The 27,536-nt window shown below is 28.6% G+C and overlaps 6 protein-coding genes and 1 long non-coding RNA gene across 12 annotated transcripts; 2 read left to right on the top strand and 5 right to left on the bottom strand.

Annotated features, from left to right (window-relative positions):
• Window positions 1-317: 317 nt before the first annotated feature.
• On the bottom strand, window positions 318-8,016 carry LOC105195930 (protein SDA1 homolog). The gene is made up of 10 exons (XM_011161571.3): window positions 7,753-8,016; window positions 7,526-7,621; window positions 5,446-5,550; window positions 3,181-3,279; window positions 2,578-3,093; window positions 2,263-2,497; window positions 1,867-2,002; window positions 1,463-1,781; window positions 851-1,387; window positions 318-624 (listed from the first exon to the last, which is right to left on the bottom strand). Exons 2-10 carry the CDS (start codon window positions 7,610-7,612, stop codon window positions 424-426), a joined length of 2,235 nt encoding a protein of 744 aa, XP_011159873.1. The 5' UTR covers window positions 7,613-7,621; window positions 7,753-8,016; the 3' UTR covers window positions 318-423.
• LOC105195929 (origin recognition complex subunit 5) lies at window positions 3,673-5,450 on the bottom strand. Its single transcript, XM_011161570.3, has one exon. It carries the CDS (start codon window positions 5,226-5,228, stop codon window positions 3,915-3,917), a length of 1,314 nt encoding a protein of 437 aa, XP_011159872.1. The 5' UTR covers window positions 5,229-5,450; the 3' UTR covers window positions 3,673-3,914.
• Window positions 8,017-8,346: 330 nt separating the features above from the next.
• On the top strand, window positions 8,347-13,177 carry LOC105195927 (cyclic AMP-dependent transcription factor ATF-6 alpha). Of its 2 annotated transcripts, none has more exons than XM_011161569.3 (9): window positions 8,347-8,509; window positions 8,622-8,798; window positions 9,095-9,280; window positions 9,347-9,525; window positions 9,605-9,827; window positions 10,963-11,525; window positions 11,617-11,798; window positions 12,110-12,723; window positions 12,889-13,177. In XM_011161569.3, the coding sequence occupies exons 2-9, from the start codon at window positions 8,714-8,716 to the stop codon at window positions 13,146-13,148; spliced, it is 2,292 nt and encodes a 763-aa protein (XP_011159871.1). In that variant the 5' UTR covers window positions 8,347-8,509; window positions 8,622-8,713; the 3' UTR covers window positions 13,149-13,177. The 2 variants fall into 2 exon arrangements, with proteins under 2 accessions (XP_011159871.1, XP_011159870.1); XM_011161568.3 differs by having other exon boundaries at window positions 9,605-9,851.
• A 2,654-nt stretch (window positions 13,178-15,831) lies between these two features.
• LOC105195926 (sulfiredoxin-1) lies at window positions 15,832-16,744 on the bottom strand. Its single transcript, XM_011161567.3, has 2 exons — window positions 16,233-16,744; window positions 15,832-16,065 (listed from the first exon to the last, which is right to left on the bottom strand). The coding sequence occupies exons 1-2, from the start codon at window positions 16,441-16,443 to the stop codon at window positions 15,917-15,919; spliced, it is 360 nt and encodes a 119-aa protein (XP_011159869.1). The 5' UTR covers window positions 16,444-16,744; the 3' UTR covers window positions 15,832-15,916.
• Window positions 16,745-17,332: 588 nt separating this feature from the next.
• Window positions 17,333-18,130, top strand: LOC113003291. Its single transcript, XR_003268381.2, has 2 exons — window positions 17,333-17,453; window positions 17,535-18,130. It is a non-coding gene; the product is annotated as an uncharacterized LOC113003291 (long non-coding RNA).
• On the bottom strand, window positions 18,123-21,655 carry LOC105195925. 3 transcript variants are annotated; one of them, XM_026132167.2, is made up of 4 exons: window positions 21,270-21,655; window positions 20,894-21,022; window positions 19,020-19,351; window positions 18,123-18,944 (listed from the first exon to the last, which is right to left on the bottom strand). In XM_026132167.2, exons 2-4 carry the CDS (start codon window positions 21,000-21,002, stop codon window positions 18,675-18,677), a joined length of 711 nt encoding a protein of 236 aa, XP_025987952.2. In that variant the 5' UTR covers window positions 21,003-21,022; window positions 21,270-21,655; the 3' UTR covers window positions 18,123-18,674. The 3 variants fall into 3 exon arrangements, with proteins under 3 accessions (XP_025987952.2, XP_025987954.2, XP_011159868.2); XM_026132169.2 differs by having other exon boundaries at window positions 21,411-21,655; XM_011161566.3 differs by having other exon boundaries at window positions 21,147-21,402.
• A 520-nt stretch (window positions 21,656-22,175) lies between these two features.
• LOC105195924 (transcription factor A, mitochondrial) lies at window positions 22,176-24,894 on the bottom strand. Of its 3 annotated transcripts, XM_039452121.1 has the most exons (6): window positions 24,591-24,891; window positions 23,899-24,268; window positions 23,596-23,694; window positions 23,282-23,420; window positions 22,750-22,982; window positions 22,176-22,359 (listed from the first exon to the last, which is right to left on the bottom strand). In XM_039452121.1, the coding sequence occupies exons 1-6, from the start codon at window positions 24,665-24,667 to the stop codon at window positions 22,351-22,353; spliced, it is 927 nt and encodes a 308-aa protein (XP_039308055.1). In that variant the 5' UTR covers window positions 24,668-24,891; the 3' UTR covers window positions 22,176-22,350. The 3 variants fall into 3 exon arrangements, 2 of the variants coding, with proteins under 2 accessions (XP_039308055.1, XP_011159864.1); XM_011161562.3 differs by lacking the exon at window positions 22,176-22,359 and having other exon boundaries at window positions 22,542-22,982; window positions 24,591-24,894; XR_005575278.1 differs by lacking the exon at window positions 22,176-22,359 and having other exon boundaries at window positions 22,838-22,982; window positions 23,063-23,420; window positions 24,591-24,885.
• Between the last annotated feature and the right edge of the window lie 2,642 nt (window positions 24,895-27,536).

The raw sequence follows: 27,536 nt of genomic DNA, 5'->3' as shown, positions 1-27,536 counted from the left end.
TTGTTCGAGTTTATCCAGCTTTGTTGAGCTCTGTGCTCAAAATCTTAATGCAGATTAATTGTGGACTGTCATGTACTCATAAACTATAATATAATTACATATTTAATCCAAGTTTATTGATATTTAACAAGATGGGTATTAACAACTAATAATGTGCCAATGGCTGCGTTCAGCAGACTCAACAGTTGAGTAAGCGCTCGCTATTACTGGTGTATTTTTCTAAATCTAAAAGTCTGATTGGATGATTTAGAAGAATATCTTAACATGTTGAGTCTGCTGAACGCAGTCAATAATTACACACAATCTATTTTCATTTTTTTTTTTTTTTAGAATGTATTTAGAAATGTATTATTGTACATTATATGTACACAATCTATTATTAAGAAAAACATGAGTTTAAAAGTTAATTACACAATATACTAATTATTTCATTTTTTTTTGTTTTATTAAATGATTTTTAAGAGCTATTTGTTTCTCTCTAAAAGATCGTTTTACTTTTGTTTTTAATTTCTGCTTCAGCATTGAAAATACTTTTCCTTTTCTCTTCTCACGATTTGTTTTACTGCACAATGGATTTTGTCGCCGATCTTTAAAACCGAATTTGTCTCGTCCTTGTTGCCCTTTCTGCAAATTCCAATGTTATGTTATTATCAGAGCAACATTTGATCTATTCTATTCTATGTATTAGATTAAAATGTAACAATTAACAAAATTAGATTGATATAAACAAAGTAAAAAAATAAATATACATAAATAAAATAGAATCTTATTTAGTCTGAGCTAGATCTAAATATTTAATAATATTTTTGTATGAATATATATTTATATGTTAATAAAATATAATATGTACCTTCACAGATTTTTGTCGGGCATCTTTATCATGTTTGCGTTTCTTGTATATATTTTCTATATCACTAAGTTTTACTAATTCTCCTTGGTCTATCTCGACGTTTTCATGCGGTCTTTTAATGCCGCGCTTAACGTATGTTACATCTTGCTTTGCTAATGCAACATCAATTTTTCTGAAATCTTTGTCCGTGAGTAATCGTTTTGTGGATATCACAGACGCTTTTATTTTCCTTTCACCTATTAATTCTTCGTTCTTTTCCAACTTATGTTTTGCTTTCTTCTCTAGTTTTTGCGCTTTCTTCAATTGCTTTGTCAAAGCGTTTTTCTTTCGCAAAATTTTATTTGTTTTTTGTTCTCCGCTATCCGCTTCACATGTATTCTGTGCACTAGTGTCTTTGCTACATGATAATGTTAAAATCTCATCATTCTCATTTTTGCTAATGAAAGATTTCTCCGTTTCATCTGACTCAGCTGACGACTCGTTCTCGCTTATTTCTTCCTCATCGTTTTCACTTACGTCTATCCATTCATCATCATCCTATATTTGAATAAATTTTTATATAATTTTTATAAAAAATATTGTGTAATGACAAAATTCGATATTTTCACTTACTTCTTCTTCTTCGCTATCATTAGTTTCTTCAGCACTCTCAGTAGATTGATTATATAAAACTTCTGCTCCTGGTACAAATTCACTTGCTCGAATTTCGCCATATTTGGAAGATTTTCTCATAATAGTGGCTTCTGTAGGACGACCTCTGTCTTTTTTACGCAATAAGTCGGGCATTATACGTCTAAATGTTCCAATTAAAGAATGCGCTGCCATCATAACGGAGCGTTCCTTGTACTGCTTGTATCGCGTTAAATCCTCAAGCAAATCCTCACTCATAGCCAATGGACATCGTGTACATATTTCACGTACAGTATTTAAACTGAAAATATATATGTTATAAATAAATAGAGAACAACAATATGTGTATTCATAATAAATAATTATTAAAACAGATATTTACATACCCGATAGCCATCACATCTGCAGAATTTCTTTCTGTTATGAAATTGTTTGCTAATGTCTTCAAAACAGGTTCTAATACATCAGGTGGTACTAATTCATGCGAAGCTTGAGCTATAAACTGTAAAAGTTTGGTAACCTCTAGGGAAAAACACAAATAGAAATATATATATAATATTCAAATAAAAAATTACGTTAAAATTATATATTCTTTTCGGAAAAAATAATTTGAAATAAAAAAAAATTAATGAAGCTTATATACAAACAATTAATAGTATCAACAATGATTGACAATATAAAATAGATACTAAACAGATATTTAGTTAAAAATCTAAACATTTAGCAATTCGACAATATTCAAAAAATAACATATGTTATTAATAACATGTTTTTAATTTTACCTCGTTGATGGGGTTGAAGAAACCTTTGTATGTACGGATAAAAGTTCAAGAGAAATAAGCTATGCAAGCCAATAAGTCTAGAGACAACATCCAAAGTCATAAGCTTTACCTCAAATCTATCATTATTTTTTTCTATCTGCTTGAACAATTTTTCAGCGAAATCTTGAGGATCATGAATTAAATGCAACGCTGAAAAGTTATATTGCGGCGCCTTAGATTTTTTCTTCTTGGCTTTCTGAAAGATACGTTGAACTTAGAAATCATAGTTCACATTTCCTATAAATGTCATAATAAATTTCATAATATTAAACTTACTACAAACGACTGCTTAGCTTTCTTTAACTGTTTCTGTCGTTTCTTCGTTTTTTTATTTACTTTATTAGCCATCATAATTTCCTTCATACTTAGCTCATCATCTGAATCACTATCGTCACTTTCTTTTTCTTCTGGATCAGTTCCCAAAAAAAATTTTAAACTAGCAACTGTTACTTTTGTTATTTTCGAAAAGCAACCCGTTGCTATAACATTAACAGTTTTAACGTCATTCCAGACATTTTTGTTGTACAAATCTATCATAATATCCACAGACATCTTCGCGGCTTTAGTATTAGGATTTGTTAACATAGAAAACATGAAATTTTGTAATATTGTATTAACTTTGGCGTTTTTGTGCTTTGCGTTAATATTCTTGATATCTGTGACTATATGCGTCCGGAGAAAGTCTCTTAAGATCTTATCCTGACATTTTAAAAGCTCAAAAAATAAACTGAGGAGTGCAGTAGGCTCTAAAAGAGATTTATTGCGTAGTTGGATCAACGCTTTACAAAACGTCTGTAAAAAATATAATTATAATGCAGTAATAACTTACGCGTAATCATATTTGACAGCATAATTAACATCCATACATATAATACTTACCATTCGCATTTCATTGTCTAGTATGATATTATGAGTATTTAATATATCAACAATCTCTTGAGGATATGTTTTCAAATCATCTGGATAACAATGGGCTATCTGTAATAATACGCAAAAAATAGACAAGCGTATTCAATACAAGCATTTTACTGATTATTTTTTTTAATTATAAAAATAGTAATTATGCAATTAATACAAATTATTAGCTGTACAATATTATGTTATATTATGTACATTACTAATGCACTTGTGTATATACAATTAGTAACTATATTTAATTTTAATTAAAATATTCAAACATTAATATTATAATATCTAATGTTGTATAATATTGTAAAATACTTCATATTTAAATAATAATGTTATAAAACAGGAAATGTTTAAATAAATACAGCATACGTGTTTACAAAACTTTTAATAAAAAGAAAATCAAATTATATCAATTTACACACAAAATTATGTGTTTCATATTTTAAATTTATTTCATACATTTATAAATTTTCACTCAGAGTAGTTAATGTAAGGAAAATAAGTAGTACACTGTATGGTTATATAAAATGGGTATATAAAAATTAAAGCTTATTCTAATATAAATATAAAAATACACAAGTTTTTTTTCTCTGTTACTTAAGATGTCTTCATACAATGAAACATTAGATAAAGCTGTTAGAAATCACATATATAAAACTATAACTAAAAATGGACATAATGAATTGTGCATATATGAAATATATTCAATACATATTCACGCTCAAGTAATTTTTTATATCAAAACCAATTGTCTTAGCTACAACGATAATAAAGTCGTGACTTGCGCAGCATTTGAATTTTGTTTCATCCAACTGTGTGACGTTATCTCCGATGATAGATAGTAAACCTAGTTGACACATGGTGGATATTTGCGCAAGTAAATTAGCGTTAATATCCACTTTTTCATCGAGAATAGTGCAGAAAATTGCGAGCATCCTCGAGATAGTGAAAACTCGAGACTTCTTTTGTGAATTTTCTCCTGTTTTTTTTATTGATCGTATCTGTTTTCGTCTCTTACTGCTCTGCTTCATAAAAATATGTTTGTCATACTTCACAGGATTGTGCGAAGCTAGATAAGCTGCAATCAGCATGTACTTTGCATAAAATGGCAGTTCAAAACTCAAAGCTAGCTTCGTTGTCGACTCGATTTCCCGAGACATTTGATAATCGGGCTGCAAAAAATCGCCCGTCGAAACTCTAAGGTAAATGATTTCCAAATTGGATCTCAAAGTGGCGGAGATATTTCGCCATAACGCAGCAATATTATCTGGTTCAATTCGCTTACTTTCTATTGGTTCTACGTATTTAGTAAAATTTATTTTAGCCATGTGTCGCAGCTCGTTTAGGTCTCTGCAAAATCGGAAAAATACAGAGAGAAAGAGATTCAAGTAATTTTTATAAAAATCCATATCGTAATTCGCTGGTTTGTCTAACAATAGCAGTTGGGCTAATTCGTCCTTCGTATACTGCTGAAAATAAATCTTTATAGGCCTCAAAGCACCTATCTTAGTGTTGAATTTATCCCACGCAATCTCGCTTATTAGAATCGTACATATATTAATGCCGGATAATTCTCTGAGTCTTAAAATTGCTGGCAAAAAGGTTGCATCAAAGTATCTTATCTTATGACATTTATCAAATACTAATACAATCGGACGTTTATCATTGTAAGAAATCTTCTTAAGTGTGAGTATAAAATCCATAATATTGTCGCAGCTGTACTTCAATCGTGTATCACCATTCAATTCTTTTGTGGAAGCAGCTAAATCATCCAGAATATAATTATATATGTGTTTACTACCTAAATGCTCTATACAATTAATGTAGCTAACATTGTACTTTAAATGATCAAGCAGACTTTGTATAATTAATGACTTCCCAGTAGTCATATGCCCGTAAATAAATATGCTCTCTGGCATTGGTTCATCTGCTACGCCGATTAAAGAATACAGCCGTGTTATTACTTTCTCGCGACATATAATATTATCCTTTTTCATTTTTTTTAAATACTTTTCCATGATTATACCTTAAAATTATTCAAGAGATAAAACTAGAAAGAGTACAATCAATGTTTCGCTTACACTGTGTTACACTTATCTAAGAGAGAAAGAAGCACACAATAGCTTTAACAATTAGTGGTCTTACAATGGACTTCTGATAATGCTTAAATTTAAGAAAATCGCAGGCACATATATTCTTATCTCCTATAATTTAAGCATGTATTTGTATGCTAACCTGAGCCAAGAAGATTACCAACTCATCAAGACTTTTATTAAATTGTGTAGGCTCCAAACGGAAAACTTCTAGAGTAGATTTGTAATGCAGATGTTGTTGAAGAAACTGCAAACAAACATATTACTTTAAACTTTTAAAATAGCCATAATTTTCTTTTTTTTTTAATACATAAGCATATAAGAATCCATAGAGATGATTTGTAGCTATATAATAAGTAGCAAACTAAAATTACATTGTAATTTTATTTCGTTTTATAACTAAGAGACTCTTAACAACTACGTAGATATTGTTATATTGACATTGCTTAATTTTTCATCATGGAAAAAACCTGTATAATGACAATATACAAACACTGTTGTTAAAAGTTACAGAATAGGCCTTAAGTATCTTATAAAAGCATTACAAAGAAATATATATGCATAATCAATAAGGCAACCAATATATAAAAAAAAAATAAAGTATGGAACAAAGATAATTAATGGCATTGTTTAACATAAAAATTTAATGGTCAACTCATAATCAAATTCCAGATTCATTTCAGCTCTCATCCCATAGATGAGTTTTAATTTTATAGATATTGATTGGAAAGTTTAAATAAAAGAATGTATCAAACAAATGGTAATCCATTTCAGAAATCTATATCTTACTAAAATTTATATGAAACACAGATATAATATAGAAAGATAAAACATAATAAAAATAAACATGACATGTTGATTATTTATTATAAACACTGAAGAAAACTGACAAAGCAAACCTACCCAAGTGTTACACTCCGATTTTGATGAGCTTTAAATATGTTGTATTCAAGTTTAAAATAAGAGACACGTATTTTTTTATAGGGATCCATACGCACTTTTAGGGGTAAAACAACCTTTTGGAAAAAAAATGGTTTTTTTTTAAGCATATATCGTCGAAACTATAGGAGATAGAGAAAAATGTTTTAATTGGAAGTTGAATGGTTTGAAAAATACTTTATAAAAATGATAAGAAATATTTTTTTAAAATTTGTTTTATACTTTCTCCCACCACTTACCCATTTTTTCAAAATTATTATTTTTTCTATACGCAAAATAAAGCTTATTTTATTACAAATTTAACGATATATAATGAAGTTATGTTCCGACATTCCCATGTTCTAAAAATAATTAAAAACCTCTCTATACGCATGGTACGCGCACCTATAGTCACAAATAGGATCACAATTTTAAAAACAAAAATTTACAGATATCTCGCATTATTTAGGTTTCTCTATAAGTAATGTATTATAAAGTACATAGAAAGCCATAAAACTTTTATTTGAAACTTTTTTTATATCTATTATCGTTTCGATTACCTCAGAAATTAAAAAATCGATTTATTTCAAGAGTGTATTTCACCATCTTAATAGTCATATGGGCCCGTATATAAGAATATGTGTCCCATATTTTTATCTGTACAACAACATATTAAAGGCTCGTCAAATTGGAGGGAGAAACTTCCATAGCGCACGACGAGTGCGCGTATCATGCGTATAGAGAGGTTTTTAATTATTTTTGGAACATGGGAATGTCGGAACATAACTTCATTATATATCGTTAAACTTGTAATAAAATAAGCTTTATTTTGCGTATAGAAAAAATAATAATTTTGAAAAAATGGGTAAGTGGGAGAAAGTATAAAAATTAAAAAAAAAATTTTTTATTACTTTTATAAAGTACTTTTCAAGCCATTCAACTTTCAATTAGAACATTTTTCTCTACCTTTTATAGTTTTGACAATATATGTGCTTAAAAAAAAACTGATTTTTTTCAAAGAGTTGTTTCACCACCTAAAAGTGTGTATGGGCCTATATAAAAAATACGTGTCTTTTATCTTGATCTAGAACACAACATATTCAAAGCTCATCAAAATGAGAGTGTAACACTTGAGTAGGTTTGCTTGTAAGTTAAGTCAAAACATGTTTGTTTTAATTTAAATTGATAGCAATTTAACAAATAAACATCTTATTGCAGCTCATTAATTGGTTGTTTTTCTTGATTTATTGCTTATATAAATAAAATTCATGAAAAATGAAACATAAAGATATTACAAAACTTACCTCTTCCTTGTAAGATTCTGGGTCACGTTTGATAAGATTTTGCAGTTGTGGAAGATTATGCGGTAATTGATTATTATGTCTTACCATTTTTAAAGCCTACATAAATAAACAACTGTGATCATTATAAGAAAAAATACGCAATCGAATTTAGCGAAACACGAAAGGTATACAAAGTGTTTTATCGCGGAAATACGAGCGATAAAAATAATTATGTGTTTCCTACTTACGTTCTATGCGACTTCGAAAATGATTCTTCTGAATTATTTCTGCTTTCGCAATACAACGCAATTTGATCTCATATTTCTTCGTATGTCAAACGTCAGATCGTAACTTCCTAACGAGTGTCTTAACGATTTCTTTTATATAAAATATTGAAACTTTATCATTAAACGCTGTTCCTCCATATACCACGTGCATAATCGCAGATGGAGATGATATTTGGTTAGATTTACTCTAGCTGCGTTCAGAAAACACAACGGTTGAGAATGAGCACTCACTGCCAAGGTCCGTGGATTGGCGCTGGAGGGGAAGGAAGGTCGTTGCATAGCCACCATTTTCGAGACAGCGAGTCAGTATTAGTGTACGTAGGTACTACAGCTATTAGTTGTGTGAGTGAGCGAGTGTGCAGTAAAAGTATGGCCGCCGCCATTTTCGTTCCACATCGTTGAAGTGGATGCAACGACCTTCCTTCTCCTCCAACGCCAATCCACGGACCTTGCTCACTGCTATTGGTATATTCTTCTAGATTTAAAGGTTTACTCCAATCAGGTAACAATTCCTAAGCGCTTACTCGACCATTTTGGTTTTCTGAACGCAACCAATAGTCACGTGACAGAAGAGCCAAGGGAAGCAACATGCGGTGGAATTCTCTCCGAAAAATTGTCGGAGCATGTCGGAGTTCTGGCGTTTACGACACTGTCAACTTTTGTGTCGGACGCCACGCTCGTAGTTGTGATCAGACGTGATGGCACACGGCAATTAAATGTTAGCACAAATATAAACATATGTTTAATGTGTATATATATTTATATGTGTTTATGATTTTTTTATTCATTATTATATGTTTACATTTTTTCGGTCCGTGTAATTCACACAGTCGAGGTATTATTAGTTCAAATGTGAATTTTTTCATCACGAGCGTGTTTCAATACATAAAAGCCCAAGATACGCTTTGTTGACACTGAAAACATGCCGAGTATAGAGTTTGGGCAACGAAACAATGGTGGCATTACGGCATCTGAGACACAAATGTTTCCAGAATTCGAATTCTTAGGTTAAGTATTATTATGAATATTTTTAGGTTAAATACTTTATTAAAATTAAATAATTATGTATTTATTATACATATAAAACATTTAGATATGTAATATCATAATTTAACTCAATGTTTATACATAAGTAACAATAAAATCTGATGTTTTCTTTATATGTTATCTCTATCATTTATCATCTTTATTATAATAATAAATATAATATATTACAAGAAGTGTAATAAAATAAAGGATATTTAACCTTGCATTGTTATACATCGAAATTATTCAGTAATTGAGAATCTTTTTTTTTTTACAGAAGAAAACAGTCAGTTTATTTCTGACGACCTTTTTCAATCATGGAGTTCCGAATTAGGAATACCTATCATTCCAGAGGAAGAGACAATCTTGGATTATAATAAAACTACGAATGAAGGAATGAAAAACATATTTGACTTATGGACCCCGTTTAAAGACGACGAGTTTAATTGCACACAAAATTCTGGTATGTACCAAAATGCGATCTTTTGGAAATAATTTTATTCTTTATTCTTTGGAATTTTTTTTTTAGGGCTGGAGGAAACAGACGAGATAACAAATGAAATTAAATTTGAACCTGAAAGTCCAACTGCACAATTTCCATTATCTCCCAATAGCCTTAATCATTCGGAATCTAATGATTCGGATAGACAAATGAAATGTTATATGCCAGAAACTTCAAATTATATGATGCAAAATGTAAAAACAGAGGTATATTCTATGGTCTATAATGCCAACTAAAGATGTAAAAACTGTATTTAACTGTATTTAACTGGTTTTCTTCTTTTAGTTTACTTTGGAAACACCACTAATTTCTTCTCAGCAATGTGTATCTCCATCACAATCACTTCATTCATCTCTAAACACATCAACTGCAGTGCAACAAGTTAAATTATGTGATGACAAAGAGGATGTAGATCCAACAAAATATATCTTTGCAAAATCAGCAAGAACTGATTCTACAAAATATGCTCATATCCAGCCCATAAATATTGGCCAAAATATAAAATATGGTAAAAATATTATATTACGTTCATGTAAGTGTAAGATGATTTTTTAGTAACATATTATTATCAATTAGAAATATTTATTATTGTGGAAACTATTAAATTTGGATACATAACTTATTATTAAACATTAAAACTATTGAAAGATTTAAAAAAGCAGTCTACTTTTGAGAGCTGAAATTAAAGGTATTTTGGGGAATTTTTGTTCATATACTTATAAAATACATATAATGTAGATGTAAACAAATTTTTTCTTCTTTTTACAAGATAACATAATATAGCGCCGACGTTAAGCCTGCACCTTGAATAGGGTCAAATGGTATGGAAGTCATTTTGTTGGTCTGAAAGCAAAAATTGCGAATGTTTCTTTAGTAGACTTGTAATTTTAATCTGATCCTCGATAAATAATATCGTATGCATATTTTCAATATGATAATAGTGAAAAATATTTTGAATTTTTTTCCTTTTATTTGGTTTTCCAAAAAATAGAAAAAATCAATATAGACTATTGACTGAAGCTCAGATATGTTTTATGAGTATAACTGTAAAAATAGAAATTAATTGGACTAATAGTTTTTTTTTTTTTTTTGGACTAATGGTTATATTCAAAAACATGATTTTGAGAGAAATGCATTAAAAATTTTATAAAATATTTTTTGCTACATGTCAAAATTTTTGGATTACCATTAATCAGGGATATTCTCAAGACTATAAACTAAAAAAGCCAAAAAATTGAGATATTGAGCCCTGCAGAATAGATAGATAGATAGATAGATAGATAGATAGATAGATAATTTATTGCCTCCCCTTAGGGTTACATCTCCGTACAAATCCGTACAATTATTCCTTACCGACTATCTTACTTAACTACAAACTAGGACGCTGCAATCTATACTTATATAGCCCTGAAGAATAGACTACCCTTTTTATTTTAGAAAAACACTTTTTTATTCAACAAATTTAAAAAAATCGATTGTTTTCAACACTCATTGTGGAGCTTTGCAGTATGCTCAAAATATTTCGTATTTATTGTTTTTAATAAACAAATTAATAAATTAGAGAATCATCTTATGTATATGTAAGTGCGTTGTGTGTGCATGTATGTGTACATGTGTAATATTTATATATTTAAAATCTACAGGCGAAACTCCAAATACTATCTTTGTCCAAGACATCGCTACATTCGTACAAAATGCAAATTCACAACATGTATTGTATCCCTCAAAACTTCAAGTATTGCCGACAAATAAACAACAAAATTCATTAAATAACAACTCAACTGATAAGAAAGCGGAAACCATGGCATTTCAAATACCACAAAATGTAAAAATAATCAACACTATATCAAACATTTGTCCATCAAGTACTACCGAGCCAACAGATGCGTGTACTATTTTAAATAACGGATCTATTGTGAAATGTAACAATGTTGTTGTTGCAAACAAAACTATGAGTTGTACACCATTTCAAGTAATGCGGAATAAAATGAATTCCAATTCATTAATTGTACATAATGAACCGATTGATGTCACGAATTCGCCAAAAAACAATCAGGAATATAAATTGAAAGCATTAAAAAGACAGCAAAGAATGATAAAAAATAGAGAAGCTGCTTGTCTCTCACGGAAGAAAAAAAAAGAATATGTATCTTCTTTGGAGAAACAAGTATCTGAGTTGAAAGAAGAGAATAGACAATTAAAATCGGTAAATAAGAGCTATACTTTTTACATAGATATACATATTTTTATAAATTTTCAATGAAAATTGAAAGTTATTTTTTAATTATATTTTTTAGGAAAATACAGTCCTAAAACAGAGATTATCAAAAATAGGAGGCAATATCACAGATAATATAGATAATAACAAACATAAAAGTTTAAATTTTAAGCCTTTGAAAAAGAAAGTAAAAGGGAGTGCTGTTCCGATTATTCTTTGCGGTATAATTTTCATGGTATCTTTCAACATCGATGGTTTTAGGTAAGTACAATATCACAATACTTATGTTTATTTATGCGTTAATTTTTACAATTTTTGAAAGAAATAGATTTTTAACAGAATTTTACAAATAATGAATTGAGAAATTTAATAGAAAAGGTATTATGGCTACTGTAAGCATTATGGCACCCTTATTATCTCTGTTAAAAGTAAAAATATTTTTTTTAAATTTTAAACTCAAAAATCAATAGAAATATTTTGAGATTTCTTGAATTAAACAAGCTATTATGTTTAACAAATTGTATTTCACGTAATGCGTAAAAATAAAGTATATTTTTATTTTTGTATTTAAGGGGAACGCTTTCACAAAATGTACATTTTAAAACTGAATCTAACAGTTTATCAGTACCTATAGCAGAGGATAAACATAACAGAAGATTGTTCTGGACGGTAGATGAAAATGATAACAATATGGAAGATCAAATTGAAGAAACTTTTAATAAAAGTATACCGATACATCAACCAATATGTCCGATGTATATTAATCAAAGTGAATCAATACGTTTAGATAGCGAGTTAAGACGTTGGATTGTTGGTGAATCTGACCGAGATAATCAGACTGCTCTAAAAAAAGCAAAGTTACAAACAAATTCATTAAATGTATCATTGTCAAGATCGCCATTGGAAGAAAAGGCAAGAAGAAAGTTATACTTATCACGAAAAATAAAAACTTTACACAAAATGATTGATATTCCTGCTGTTGATCAACATCCAGATAATAATGCAATTGAGATTTTTTCTCCGATATTGAGCGAACATGCTTCTTTATTTGAAGCTTTAGGAAGAAAAGACGATACATTTTATGTTGTCTGGTTTAGTGGTGAACATTTATTACTGCCAGCATCCCGGAAAAATAACACGGCTAGACCGAAAATGTCTTTAGTTTTACCTGCTGTATCCATAAATGGTAAGTAACATTAATGTTCTCAAAACATATATCTGATACGTATTTATAGAATTATATGTGTGTGTGTGTGTGTGTGTGTCAGATGAACATATGCTTGAATAAAGGATATCAATTCGAGAATGTAACAATACATTGTATTACTACAATAATGTCTTTCTTTTTCAGGTACATTTTCAACGCCATCTAATCATATAACAATGATGCAAATTGATTGTGAAGTAACCAATACGCAACTGTTACATTTACAACAATCCATTATACCTATCCATTTACGAAACAGTAAACCTACGAGTCAATCGAATCAATCTCATTCTGTCGAGGATATACATGATTCGTCCACAGATAATATCACTAGAAATTACAAACCGTACTTTTTGAAAGAAGCAAATCGAAAACATCGATATAAAAAACACTTTATGCAATGATTACAAAGATAAACGAAATTTTTAAAAAGTTTTGAGGTTTTATGTAAAATTATTTACATATAATAAGTATGTTCCTAGTCCTGATACGAAAAATATGAAAAACATTAATGATGAAACATAAAGCTAGTATACTTGTTTATGTAATATAATTATATAATATACTACACAATATATATATATATAATATACAATATTATATATTATACAACATAATAATATAATTATATTGAATCATAATGTATCTTTATTATTAATTTTTTTGAACTATTCTTATTTATCATTTTTAAAAGGAGTAATTATGAAATCTTTATTGATATATATTATTGTTTTCGTTACACAATCATTTTTTTAATTTGATATTTGTTAGATAATACGGAAAAATATTAATAATATGGGAAGTTTGATATCTATATTATCTATTTTTCTACCTTGTTTCAAATTTATATAACTTTCTGTTTTAATATTTTTTTTATCTGTGATACAGTATTTCATTAAAATAGCAATAAAATTTGTAAAAATCCATAAATCTTGCAAAAAAATGCATGACTTGTAATTTATCAATTTTTCTTTGCAAGTATAAAACAGTTATAATTTTAACTAATATAATATAATGTAGATAAGTAAGAAACATCGAAATTAGTTTACACAGTTTTCACAATGATAGTTTAATATTCGATTTTAAACAATTATATTATGTACACAATTAAATTATATACACTATGTGATAGAGAGGACTTTTTTTTACGTTTTCATGCCAGGAATGGTTTTGTATATGATATCAATTTATTGTAGTAAGTAAACTACGCAAACACGTCGCATTATAGCAAATTCGTCCCGATAGCAAAATAAATTGACACATTATGGTGTAAGTTACTTATACGCAGATATGTATTTCTTGTAAAGATTATATCTTTAAGTTATTTGACGATAATTAAATAACAAAATACTGTTTTGAAAAACAAATGTAAACTATTTTAATGTAGCTTTACTAGAAAAATATTAAATATAAAGCGTTGTGTTAAAGTTAAGTTGTAATTGAATGTTCATACACTTCTCATTCGCGTGTGAGCTAAGCTTATCTTAAATATGACTTAACGTTCCATCCCTATATACATTGATTTTAATAAATCTATTATAACAAAGTATTTTCTCAAGTTAAAAAATATTAATACGAAATTTTAAAGCACTCGGAAATTTGTTTGTCTCCTATTGAACCAGATTTTTCCTTTTCTTTATTGTAATACTTATTTGATTTAAATACAACTTTGGGAGTTATTTTTATTTATTTTTTTCTTTGAATTTTGCCAACAAGTCTTGGTTTCCTACAATTAATTAGAAGAAAAAAAATTATAAATATATCTTGGACACTTTATTGTAAGATATTTAATAATATTTAAAGTTATTGAACGTAAACTTACAAAATTAAATAATATAGTTCACTATATGAATTCTTGCTTTGAAATCATAGAATAATAACTAAAATCACAAAATCTAAATTAACTGTTCTACTTTTATTATATATTTTTATATAATAATAATTACAGAAAATATTGTATATTTTGCAAAAAACAAAAAGAATCGGTAAATACATAATGAGCTTTCTATCTTAATATAACATTCGTATGTTGAAAGAAAAAACAATCAATTACTATCTTTTCAATAAAGGACTTCAATAGAACTGATTCAAAATGATCTTTCTTATTTACATATCATTTTAGTTTATTTTAAAAGACAGCGATCTTTTGAATTAGTAGTTGTATTTATAAGAATAGAACTGATCTTTTTTAATTTCCGATATATGTATAATTTTACAATTGAAGCCTTTATTATCAATTTATAAATTGGACTTTGGTTCTTTTTTCCAACACATAAATCATAAATTATTATGTATATATTGTTTATTTAATATTATAAAAAATATATTAATTTTAATCTGTCTTTTTTAGTTTTATTTTAATCTGCTTTTGTACAGGCAGTGTATGTAGTATCTAAAAATCAATTTTTCTTACATTAACCCATTAACTGTTAAATTTTTTTTTTTGGCCGGATAAATGCGGAATGAAAAATGTAAATCTCACATTGAACGACTAGATAGTACATAAAATTGTAAAATCCCCAAATGGGGATTGTGGTAGCTAATGGGTTAAGATGCATATCTTTTACATTAAACTCTTGACAAGTATTCTATTTTACGTCTTTCTTTCAGTCTGTTCTTATTAATATAATATGTATATGTGGAGATGAAAAATGTTGCATGCTTTATATTTTTTTACTCGCTTTCTCATTCTAACATGGTCTTGTAATATGAATAATGGGAAAGTAATAAAATAAAAAATAGAAAAAAAGAGCTTTTGAAACAAAAGGAAATCTAGAATAGAAATTCTTATATGCAGTCGAATTTCTATGGGAAGATGTCAACTCATGCCTCATTTTGAGAGCAAACGAGATATTGTTTATAATAGCAAATTAATAACATGTTTAATTTGCAGTTTTATTCAAAAATTAATTTTATTTTACTTAGTTTTTTCATTTTCGTTATAAAAATTATATAATATTTATAAAAATACATTTAACATTAAATATATTTTATAATTATATATATAATATAATATTATATATATAATTATATATATATATATATATATATATATATATATATATATATATATATATATATATATTTCATATATAAGTATTATAATTCAATTCAGTTTATATATATAAATATACAGGCATGTAGTTTATATGTACAAATAATATGCTTAAAATCACTTCAAGTCTGGAGTAGAATTTCCCAGATAGCATCGTAAATCCGTCACAGTTGATTCAATTATTTTGGCTTTAATGGACATTTTACCTAATCGCTGATGAGCAACATAACGATGACAGCCACCAAAAGAGTAATAATAGTCACCACCTAAATACAATCAATAATTTTAACTGTTTCTTCTGTATTTCACAAACGTCTAATTTTATTTGTTTAAAAACCTCGTCATTAGCTCAATAATAATACAAATCTCTCATAAGTTTATAATAAGAATTATAAGAACTATAATACTCTTCGCGCAGCTCTAACAATTTCACCTTTGGTTCCTTTAATCCACAAGACGTCGATGGGCGGTACCGTATGCTCAGTCTCGACGTTTTTCAACGCGTTCATCAAACTCTGAACCTTTTCCTCATTCACCACGGGAGGAATAGGTCTAATAATCACGTTCATCGGAACATCGTGCACCTCTGCACAAGGATTTGAATGAATCGAGCTGGCTATTTGACATGCGCCCCTACGTATCATTTTACTTGACGTTAGGATAGTTCCACCAAGTTTCACGACAATCTCACATATGCATCAATGTGCAACCGAGTAGAGAGACAAATAACTTCGCTATTGCGAAACTGAGGAGTATTATATAACCATATAAACAGGTTGAAGGCAAGTTGACTTTCATTAATCTGCTAACAGGAAAACAGGCAAAAAGAACATTTATATATGTGCGTGTATCAACGTATCTTATTGCATATTATTGCTGCTATATATCTCGGCTCTCCTCAGTTACAAATTTTCGGACAAATCAATAAATATCATTATATCTGGCGCCAAAAATTTAAATTTTCTTTCAGAATGCAGGATTGTTTAAAGAAAAAAGAATCCAGCAAACAAAAATGAATTGAAGAAAAATTCACTTCGACATTTTTGAATTCTCACGCAGACATTTCGAATCCATTTGAATCCAAAAATAATATATATTATAATATGGATATGACTATACCCAAATTTAATATAATAAATAGTTATTTCATATTTCAATTCTTTTGAATTAAAAAATAAATATTTTATTTTTTATTTGACTTATTATTTCTTTCACACTTATGTCTGGTTAGCATCCAGTAAAAAGTAGTATTCAATAATAAAGTAGTATTTTTCAGCTTTTTTTTTCAAACAATTTCGACAATGTTAAAACAATTAATCATGTTTCCTTTTTTCTTCTCAAATAACTTTTTTTTAAATGTTTATACAATATAATTTTAAAATATTTAAAACTACACAAAATCAATATTTTTAAATGTTATTTTAATGTTTCTTACTAAATGTATTTATTATTAATTTCTTTATGTAACAGGCTAGTAAATAATTTTTAAATATTTTCGTACATTCTAATTTTATTTCTTGACTCTCTTCTGTTCAGAAGTATCAACTTTAATTGGAACAAAGAAATGAAGAGGTTCTGGATTATCCACCTGCATCAGTTGCTGATGTTATCGAAAGATAGATAAATGATACGAACAATAGCAATGACGATATGTGTAAGAACAGCAAATATAAATATTTTTTACCTTAATATAATTTATTACTATTTAATATATTTATTATGTATTCACATATAGATGTAAAAGTGGTGTTGAAGAATCTAGAGATGAAACAGCAATAGAAGCTAGGATGAGCGAGACACATATAGCTGCACACTTACAGCTTTTTATGTAGCTTTAACCGACAATTATTGATTAGTGCCATTACACCGACGGTTGTCGGTAAGCATGTACAGAATAACGGGTTCTACATAAGTTGCAGACACTCCACCGCCAAACGGAATATTTTTGCGATTTATTATAGAATGCCCACGAGGATCCTGGATATGTATTCTGTAAACGTTTTTTGTTCTTAACGAAAATGTCGTTACACAGCTTTTTTGCTATGTAAAATATTTACGCGACACCGACATCGTTCCAACTATCGTTAAGAACAAAAAGCGTGTACAGAATACATATCTTGTACATGCTTTTTCTTAATAATCATAGTTGTCGATGTCGTGGTGTAGATATTTTATATGATAAAAAGCTGCGCAACGATAAGGTAACGATACTAACACTATCGTTAAGAGTTTCAGAATTCTGCTGCAGAACCCTTAAAGATAGCTGTATTTTTAATCTGCTTTTAGATTAGGTTCAATAAGATAATAATAAAATTAGGTATAAGTTTCTTACTTAGTTTTTGTATTTACATATATGTTTTCATAAAATAGAGAAAGAATGTTGATTACGCAATTCTTAATAGTAATATCAATTGTACTTTGTTTTACATAATTCTATCAAAGCACTTAAAAATGGAAACAACTTTAATAATAAGAAATCTTAAACATTGTGAATATACAACGTTGACATAAATACGAGTTATAAAGACATTACATGACATCACATCATTACATCTATTTACAAAATTTATTTTAAAATTATATTTATTATAAATTACATTTGTATTTTAGGAAAATTAATGTGTCTTTAAATAACACTTGTACATGCTTCCTCGTCAGTCAAAATCACGAATCACGACCTGCTAAAGACGTAAAAAAAATTCGATGTAACTGCATATTTTTAAATGTAATATGCATCAGAATTTACATTTTTCCCAATAACATTTTCTGCTATTGTACAAAATTCTCAACAATAGAATTCCACTTTATCTTTACTTACTCAACACACCCCAGAATTCCACTTTATCTTTACTTACTCAATACACACCATAAATAATTATACATTTCTTGATACTATAGGGTTATAGTAGTAATAGTAACGAATAATACCATAGCGCATCAATATAAAACTAAACATATATAAACAGAAATCATTAAGTATTATGGTGAATAACGTGCATGATACTTTAAATATATAAATTAATCTGGGCTTAATATTGCACAACATCAAAGTGGCAACCAATAAACTACCGTCTCGTGTTTCGTATAATGTTGTATAGTTGCATAAACGTCCCACCATCAATAATAAACAAGGTATAATAATTGCCTGTAAGTATTAACAATATGTAAATTCTCAATCGTGGATATCTCTCAATAAAATATAAGATGAGATTATATTTACCTCCCCAAATAAATTGCCGAGTTTCAGCACTAGCAAAATATTGACAATCCCAGCTAACAAGACAAAATTGATACGATGGAGTAATAATGTATATAACATAAATTTTGTCTTAGATGGTTGCTCCTCAGGTAAAGATACATTTTTATCGTTGATATCATTTAAAAAGTTTTCATGTTTGTCATTGAATCTCATATAATCTTGCAATGTTGTGTTACTAGTAGTGATGTTACTAGTAGTATTAATAGTAGGGATGTTGCATATACCATTTATGATATTGTCCTCTTCAAAATTCAAATCCGTTTTAGGACTGTTGCTTTCCACTTGTAAATTATCTACAAAATATACTTAAACTACATCTCTTTAATTATAAGCTAAAAATATGTATACATATACATGAAGAAAGTTACCAATAAAAATAAATATTGCTCATACAAGTATATGAAGAAATCAATAAGAATAAACACACAAAAAGCTTTTTTTATATAATGTTGCTTTAAGAAATATTGTTAATGCAGCAATATACAAGAATAGTTATCCAATGAAGCTGATGATTACTACCAGGAATTGAAACCACACAATATAATTTTAATGAGCCTAGATTTCAATATCAAAATATAAAAATAACTATTATTTATGACAGTGAAGAAAGAGATAGTAATAAGATAGATTTATCCTTATTGTTTGAAAATTAAATTCAGTAAAACAATAATAACTTCACAATTCCTGGCTAATACATTAATATTATGGTTCTCTTTTTAATTTTTACAAGCATGATGTCTCATAACAACTATTCAGAATTGTTTGTCTTTTTCAACATGATGAAATAATCCACATTAAGAAAACAAAAAAACAAGTGTGTATTAAACCAATTTGGAAAGGATGCCTTTATTATATTAATAAAGGCATTCAATATTTTTCTGTTAAATTCAATAATAATTTTTATCTTGAAATTCATTTTTTACTTAAACTAACTAAATCTATCAATAACAAATTCTATAAATCTATCAATTCTATCTTTTGTCAGCAGAAAAACCATAAATTATATTTGGCACAAGATCTGGGATATAATGATATTGGCAAAAACATAGCAAAGTTCAACAAAATATAATGGCAGATTGATAACAGAAATCAAGCAAATTTTGATATGACCTAATTTGATGCAGATTAGTAATAAAAATGGATCATTTGTATTTGACAAATTCTGCTTGATTTCTGTCATTTCTCAGTCTGACGTCAGCAAATTCTGCTAGCAAACAAGCTTAATACAAATACAGCTGATATGTCAATTAGCTTAAATTTGTTGGCATATTGACACACTATCAAATTTTGCTTACTAGATATGTTCACCAGAAGATCTTTTATGTTTATATGTATACTTATTTCCTTAAAGTACTATTAGATTTTTATAAATTATTTTTGTAGAAAGAGAAAGAAAAGAAGTTAAAAAAGAGGAAGAAAACTATAGACAAAGCCAAGGATAAAAAAAGAAAAAATTAAAATAATAAGATGTAAAAAGAATAAATAAAATGTTAGGAATATTATGCAAAAATTAGTAAGCAATAATAATAAATAAAAAAGGGTAAACAAGGATAAATGAACAGCATAAAAACTATGTTAAATGGAAAGAATTAGGAAAAATTATATGTATGGTGACATATAAGTAGATTTTAGCTAGTCAAATGACTATAAAAGATGAAATGCTTGTATGATTAAAGTAAAATTGTAAATGTGAACTAAGTCCTTTCTTGGTATACAAGCTGAAGCAAATAATTATTCTGTTTTTTGTAAACTTAAGGTATACATTTATTCTCTTACCCAACATAATAAATTTGACTTCAAAGATGTTTCTACTTATATTTATTGGTTATATTTACCATTGGTTCCGTCCGGACTAACTCTCCCTGTAATTCTGCGTAGGCGACTTTCTGAATTTTCTAATATTCGCCGTCTCCTTGCTTCTCTCCTAGCGTTAGTTTCAGCCATTGTCGTATTTAACAATCGAACTAAATACACGATGACAATTAATACGCGAGTTCTTTTGCAACATACACATGCACAACCAAACTGCGCATCAAACAAGGATAGCAAAGATCAAGCGAAATAAACTTGTGATTTTTTATGACTAACGTGGGAAAAAGCATGCTCCTGTTCTTTTTTTTCTTTTCTCGATGATGGCTAACGAATTTTATCAGTACTAGATATTTGCAAGAATGAAAAGTGATTAGAGGTTAGGTTAAATGAACTGTTCACCTTATCAACCTATCAAACAAGCGTTTTTATTTGCATGATTTGCAAATAGAACGAATTCTCAAAATTTGGAATTTTTTAAGGATTTTGAGTGGAGGTTTTGTTTACTCTTGTAAATCTGTAATAGAAATTCAGTGTACGTACAGCGGTTATTTATAAAATATATTTCTAATTAATAATATGCGATGTAATTCTTGAGTAACGGCTGCGCTATCCTACTTAATAATATCTTAATTGAGAAAAATAAAAAATAGCTTGTCTCATAATTAAAAGATTCGATTGTATAATAAATATGTCAATTCCACTAATTATAACTCATTTTTCAAAAGACAATCTCGATTTTTTTCAATAAATCTTATCTAAAAAGAAATAAAAAATTAAAAAATAATAAATAAATTTTAATATATGAAAAATGCTTCACAAAAAAAGGAACAAAAAATCAAGCTGAAGCAAGTACAGTTCTCTGTGCACATTAAAATTAATTTTTATAATATATATATATATATATTTTTTTTTTCAATGATTGATAGTAATATTATAATTTGCAGAGATATGATAATTTGTTATCATATTTCCATCTTGTTATTTGAATATAAGTAAAAATCAAGGAAGAAATCTAAAATAAATTTACTCATTTCCAATAAGTCAAAATTAAGAAAATTGGACTATAATGTGGATTGATGGAATAGGAGATAAGGTGAAATGATTATTGAAATTGGAAAAAATATATATATATATACACACACACATATATATATACATACATATATATATATATATATATATATATAAAGTATGAAGTATATTAGCTTTTAGTTACTATTTGTGCATAGTAAACATATTAAGTATTTATAATTCATAAACATATTATAAAATCATATGGGCACATATAATAAAGAAGAAATAGCATGATGAAAAATAATTCATGTTATTTAAAGATAAATTTCACAATTGTTAAAGATGTAAATATAATGAGATTTTATATATATATATATATATATATATATTTATAAAATGTTGAGATAGTATAAACCATCATATGCCCCTGCTGCTGTCATCACAATAGTCACCTCATTTGGGTTTGTTATGGCTTCTATAAATAAAAGAGGAAAGATAAAATGTTAGTATGTGCATTTTTCAAAAATGAAACTTAAACTGATATTTGAGATGTTGATTTTTATGTACTACAATATGTGCAAATATGTGCAATATATATATATATATATATATATATGCAAATAAGGAAAAACTAATAAACACAATAATCAAGGAATATTTCACATAGAAATTACAGTGGTATAAATTTATTACGGAAATAAAATATATAATTAGACATTACAAAGTGCATAATGTATAAAAATAAAATACAAGTTATACAGTAGGTTTCACTATACACAAACGGTATTTACTTATACATAAGATTTAAAATGCAAAATATTGATATTAGAACACCAGCTGTGCCAATAAGTACATATTCTCTTACCGTCTTCCAGTTTTCATTAATTTCTTTTAAAACTGTCAAAACTCTGTTCCATGCAGAGATGAAATATGTAAATATCTGTGTATGCATATGTGTATCATGAGATTGTACAAATGACTTTTTAACATCGTTTATCGATGTATCCATTGCCATTTTCCTTGGATATTTCCTTGTAATTTGTAAAGAATCTTTATTATTGTAAAACATCAAGTTCTCTGTAGATTCATGCCGTTGATCTAAACCAAATGTAAATGTTTCATAATTTTACAAACTGTATAAAAACATTCTTTTCAAGTTAATACAATTTCCTTATTACCACTGTTAGTATCAGGATCTTTTCCAAATGTATATTGTGTAGTATCAGTGCCCCAACCTATTTTAATATTCTCTTTTTTTATTTTAAGATTGGAGAAATTTGCAGCAATGGATTCAGCAATGGGTATACTACATTGGTTGGGGCACTCTGAATCCTATTTTTCACGTTTATGAGTCTCGAGTTTATGTTTAATATTGGATTTTACAAAATTATAATGACCTGCTTGAATCATATCTTCTTCCCACTTTTTCATTTCAATCTTATATTTTTCTAATAAATCTTTTGCTTCTGCACTATATTTATTCTTAGCTTCTATTGTCATATTTTTCCATTCATTAGTGACATTACTTATCCAATCCTAAAAATATGAAAAAAAAAATTATAAGCCTCAAAAAACTCTCTTAAAAGTTTGATCTTATTAGATACATATTTTATGTATGCATACAAAATATATAAATGCAAAAAATATAATATTCCCCAACAATTTATATTGAAATAAGTTACAATTTAAGAAAATATACTAATTAACTTACTTTGTGCGATTCTTGTGGCTTTTTAGTAACCCTTTTATTTTGCAGGAATAACATGAAGGCAGATAATGGTCGTTTTGGTTTCCCAAGTTCTGTAAGTTTCTATTAGAAAAATAAAAAAATATGGTACATAATTTAAAAAATTTTTTAACACGTTTGTATATAAATAATAGTATATAAAAATAAGTAGTAAAAATAAGTATATAATAAGTAGTAAAAATAAGTAGTATATAAAATATTATATAAAATAATATATAAAATAATATATAAAATAGTATATATAAATAATAGAAATATCAAATATACCCGTTTTATTTCTGCTTTCTTCGCACTATGTCCTTTTCTCAGTAAGTCTTGTACTATTTCCACCTTCTGTTTATCAGTTAAAGAATTTTCGTAATCCATTAATTTCTGCTTATATATAAATGTTTGTTCATGATATAGCTTCTGCAAATTCTGCTTTATAGTTGGATCAACCTGTGTCCATTTTTCTGATGCCTTCTTCACAAGTTCTTTTGGTTTGTAATGGGGATATTCTGCTTGCAACTTGTCCTTTACAGAGGAGTAATATTGTAGAAATACATTTGGTGGTCTCTTTGGTTTTGATGGTAAAGAATCCTTTTTTATACCATGTTTCGACTTTAGAGTTGTAAAATCTTGTGCCGATGCAAATTCCCTAATAAAAAATTCAAGAACTTCGATGATTATAATTTTCAAGATATCAAATAGTTTTTATATTTTACTTTATACAATTATTTTTTATTTGAATATCTATTATTTTACATATATTAATCAAAATGTATTCTGGGATAATTTTAATAACCAACAAAACAAAATAACAGTAATCTCCATATAATCATAGAGCGCTGCAATTACTTCCATGTTGTCAAAGAAACTTTCATTTCATGAACGACTATATTGTTCCATTTATAAACATTTAAAACCTATTTATTCAAATAAAAATTGTCAATTATGAAAAAAACATTTTTTTTCTTTACCTAATGCAAGAGAAATTTAACGGATTGAACTGTTTCCTACTAATTGGAAACAGTAATCTGTAAGTTGCCGTAATCATGATACAATAGATGTGATTTCAGTGTTACAATCAATAGTCTGAAAGAACATCGAACGATTCTTCCACAGATTTTATTCCGATAAAAGGGATTAGAAGTTATTAGAAAAGAGATTAGAAGAGAACGAGACCAAATGAAACACGTTGAACACTTGAAAGGTTAAGATTTCTCCATGATGTAAGAAAAAAGGTGAAACAAGTAACCAAATGCGCAGTGGACCATACTCTAGACCAATCAGAAGTGGGTCCAAATTTTGAGATTCAATATGGCTGCGTTCCGAAATTCACTGCCAGTACTGAAAATCTATAGTATACGTAACGTGAACTATAGATTTTCAGTACTTGCAGTGTATATCGGAACGCAGCCTATGGCTACGGCTCCGGTACTGGGGCGTATTTATACTTGTATTTATACGTGAATCGGAAATAATCGGTGAATCGGAGAAATTCAAAGCTACTTAAAAAAGGAAGAACGTGAAGGTAAAGTTGAGACTTTGTACATTAATGAAAATTGTGATAATTGTTATTTCAAATTTTTTAAACTTGAATTAGAAAAAATTTGGAAAATTATAAGAATGAACTTATGTGTTTGGTTAAATTGTTGTATTTTATGTTTATAACAACAGTGTTTATTGAAACAGTAATTTGTGTTAAAGATAATAAATTTCAAGTATTTTTACATTTTTATATTTATTTTTTTTTAACAACATCTACATTTTAAGTACGTGTGACTACATATGATTGTTTCGTATTCAAATTGCGCGGATATATTTGGACCCAAATTTCATTGACTCACCACATCGAGCCATGCCTCTTACCGCCCATCGAGCCGTCGACGATGCGCGTTGTTTCACCTTGTTTCTTAGCGGGGATTCACACCTTGGCGGAAAAGCAGAAAGCAGAAAGTAGAGTGCCAATTAAAACTTGCGCTGGTAGTATATAGTTTCAAAATTCTGCTACAGACTGTACACCCAAGGACTTTGATTCTGTCCATGGGAAAATTTTTCAAACTGAGAAGTTGCTATCTTTCTATATACTTACAGTTCATGATTAACGTAACGACCAATAAGCTCTAGTCGTTTCATTAATCATGAACTGCGAGTATGTAGAAAGTGGTGACTTCTCAGTTTGGAAAATTTCCCCATGGACAGAATCAAAGTCCTTGGGTGTACCTGTTTACTACTAGCGCGAGTTCTGATTGGCTGTCTGCTTTCTGCTTTTCCGCCAAGGTGTGAATTCTCCCTTACATCATGGGTACACCCATGGAATTTGATTCTGTCCATGGGGAAATTTTCTAAACTAAGAAGTCACCACTTTCTACATACTCGCAGTTCATGATTAATGTAACGACTAGAGCTTATTGGTCGTTACGTTAATCATGAACTGTAAATATGTAGAAAAATAGCGATTTCTTAGTTTGGAAAATTTCCCCATGGACAAAATCAAATTCTATCGGTGTACGCAGCGCACTGCGACAGCATCTAGTAACATCAATAGGTTTGTTCGAGTTGCTTGAAATCCCCAAAAATTTTTGCACTTGAGATGAGATAAATAGCGTTTTTCATTGGGAAAACTAGTGCGCACTAAGTGTGCACTCGCCGCTGGCAATTGGACGTTTCGGTTCGCGCGATGACGGTGCCAACGGAAACACCCAATTACCTGCAGTAAGTGCACATTCAGTGCGCACTAGTTTTCCCAATGAAAAACGCTAAAAGGCTGCGGTCCAAACGCTACAGAGCATTCGTAGCATTAATGTGGCTGGTCCATTTGACGCTTCGGAACGCTCCCAATAGCTCTTATTACGTCATCAATACGTCATCGTTTTCGCTCTCGATTCGCTCTAACTGCCTCACCTCGGGAGATGGGTTAGCTGGAGCGTTTCAATATTTGGCGGGAAATTACGACTTGAGCCGTATTTCGATTCGCGCTCAAACCGCTATTGGCTTCATCAATAGTTTGTTTGGGGCCGTATTTGTCTTCATACATGTTTAAACATGATATATCAATTGACAATAAAAAGGAATTATTATCATTAACTTTCTTTGTTTCTGCTACGCGAGAAAAAATAAATTAAAATTATGACTTTACCTGAAATGACTCTTGAATTCCATAGCAGTGAGAGATGGGATAATACATTCTACATAACCTTCAATTTTAGGCGTTCTTCGTTTTCTTCGATTCATAACTCATTAAGCAAAATTCTATTTCTTCTTTCTCATCATCATATATATAAGATATTATATCGTTGAATGTATTATAAACATTTACTAAAATTGGAACTGATTCCATTATTAAATTTGGATAAACCGCGGCTAATTGATTCAAGTGCTACAACTGCTACAAACTGGTCCACTTGTGTAGTGATTATAATATTGGTAACACTAGTGTAGCCATGATGTAAAAAACAAGGTGAAACAACACGCATCGTCGGCGGCTCGATGCGCGGTAAGAGGCGTGGCTCAATGTGATGCGCCAATGAAATTTGGGTCCAAATATATCCGCGCAATTTAAATACGAACAATCATATGTAGTCACACGTACTTAAAATGTAGAAGTTGTTAAAAAAAAAATATATAAAAATGTAAAAATACTTGAAATTTATTATCTTTAACACAAATCACTGTTGCAATAAACACTGTTGTTATAAACATGAAATATAACAATTTAGCCATACACATAAGCTCATTCTTATAACTTTCCAAATTTCTTCTAATCCAAGTTTAAAAAATTTGAAATCACAATTTTCATTAATGTACAAAGTCTCAACCTTACCTTCACGTTCTTCTTTTTTTAAGTAGCTTTGAATTTCTTCGATTCACCAATTATCTCAGATTCACGTATAAATACAAGTATACATACGTCCCAGTACCGC

This window comes from Solenopsis invicta, chromosome 1 (assembly GCF_016802725.1).
Source record: "Solenopsis invicta isolate M01_SB chromosome 1, UNIL_Sinv_3.0, whole genome shotgun sequence".
NCBI lineage: Eukaryota > Metazoa > Arthropoda > Insecta > Hymenoptera > Formicidae > Solenopsis > Solenopsis invicta.
The sequence above is the reverse complement of the archived record's forward strand: the minus strand, read 5'-3'. Positions and strand labels throughout refer to the sequence as shown.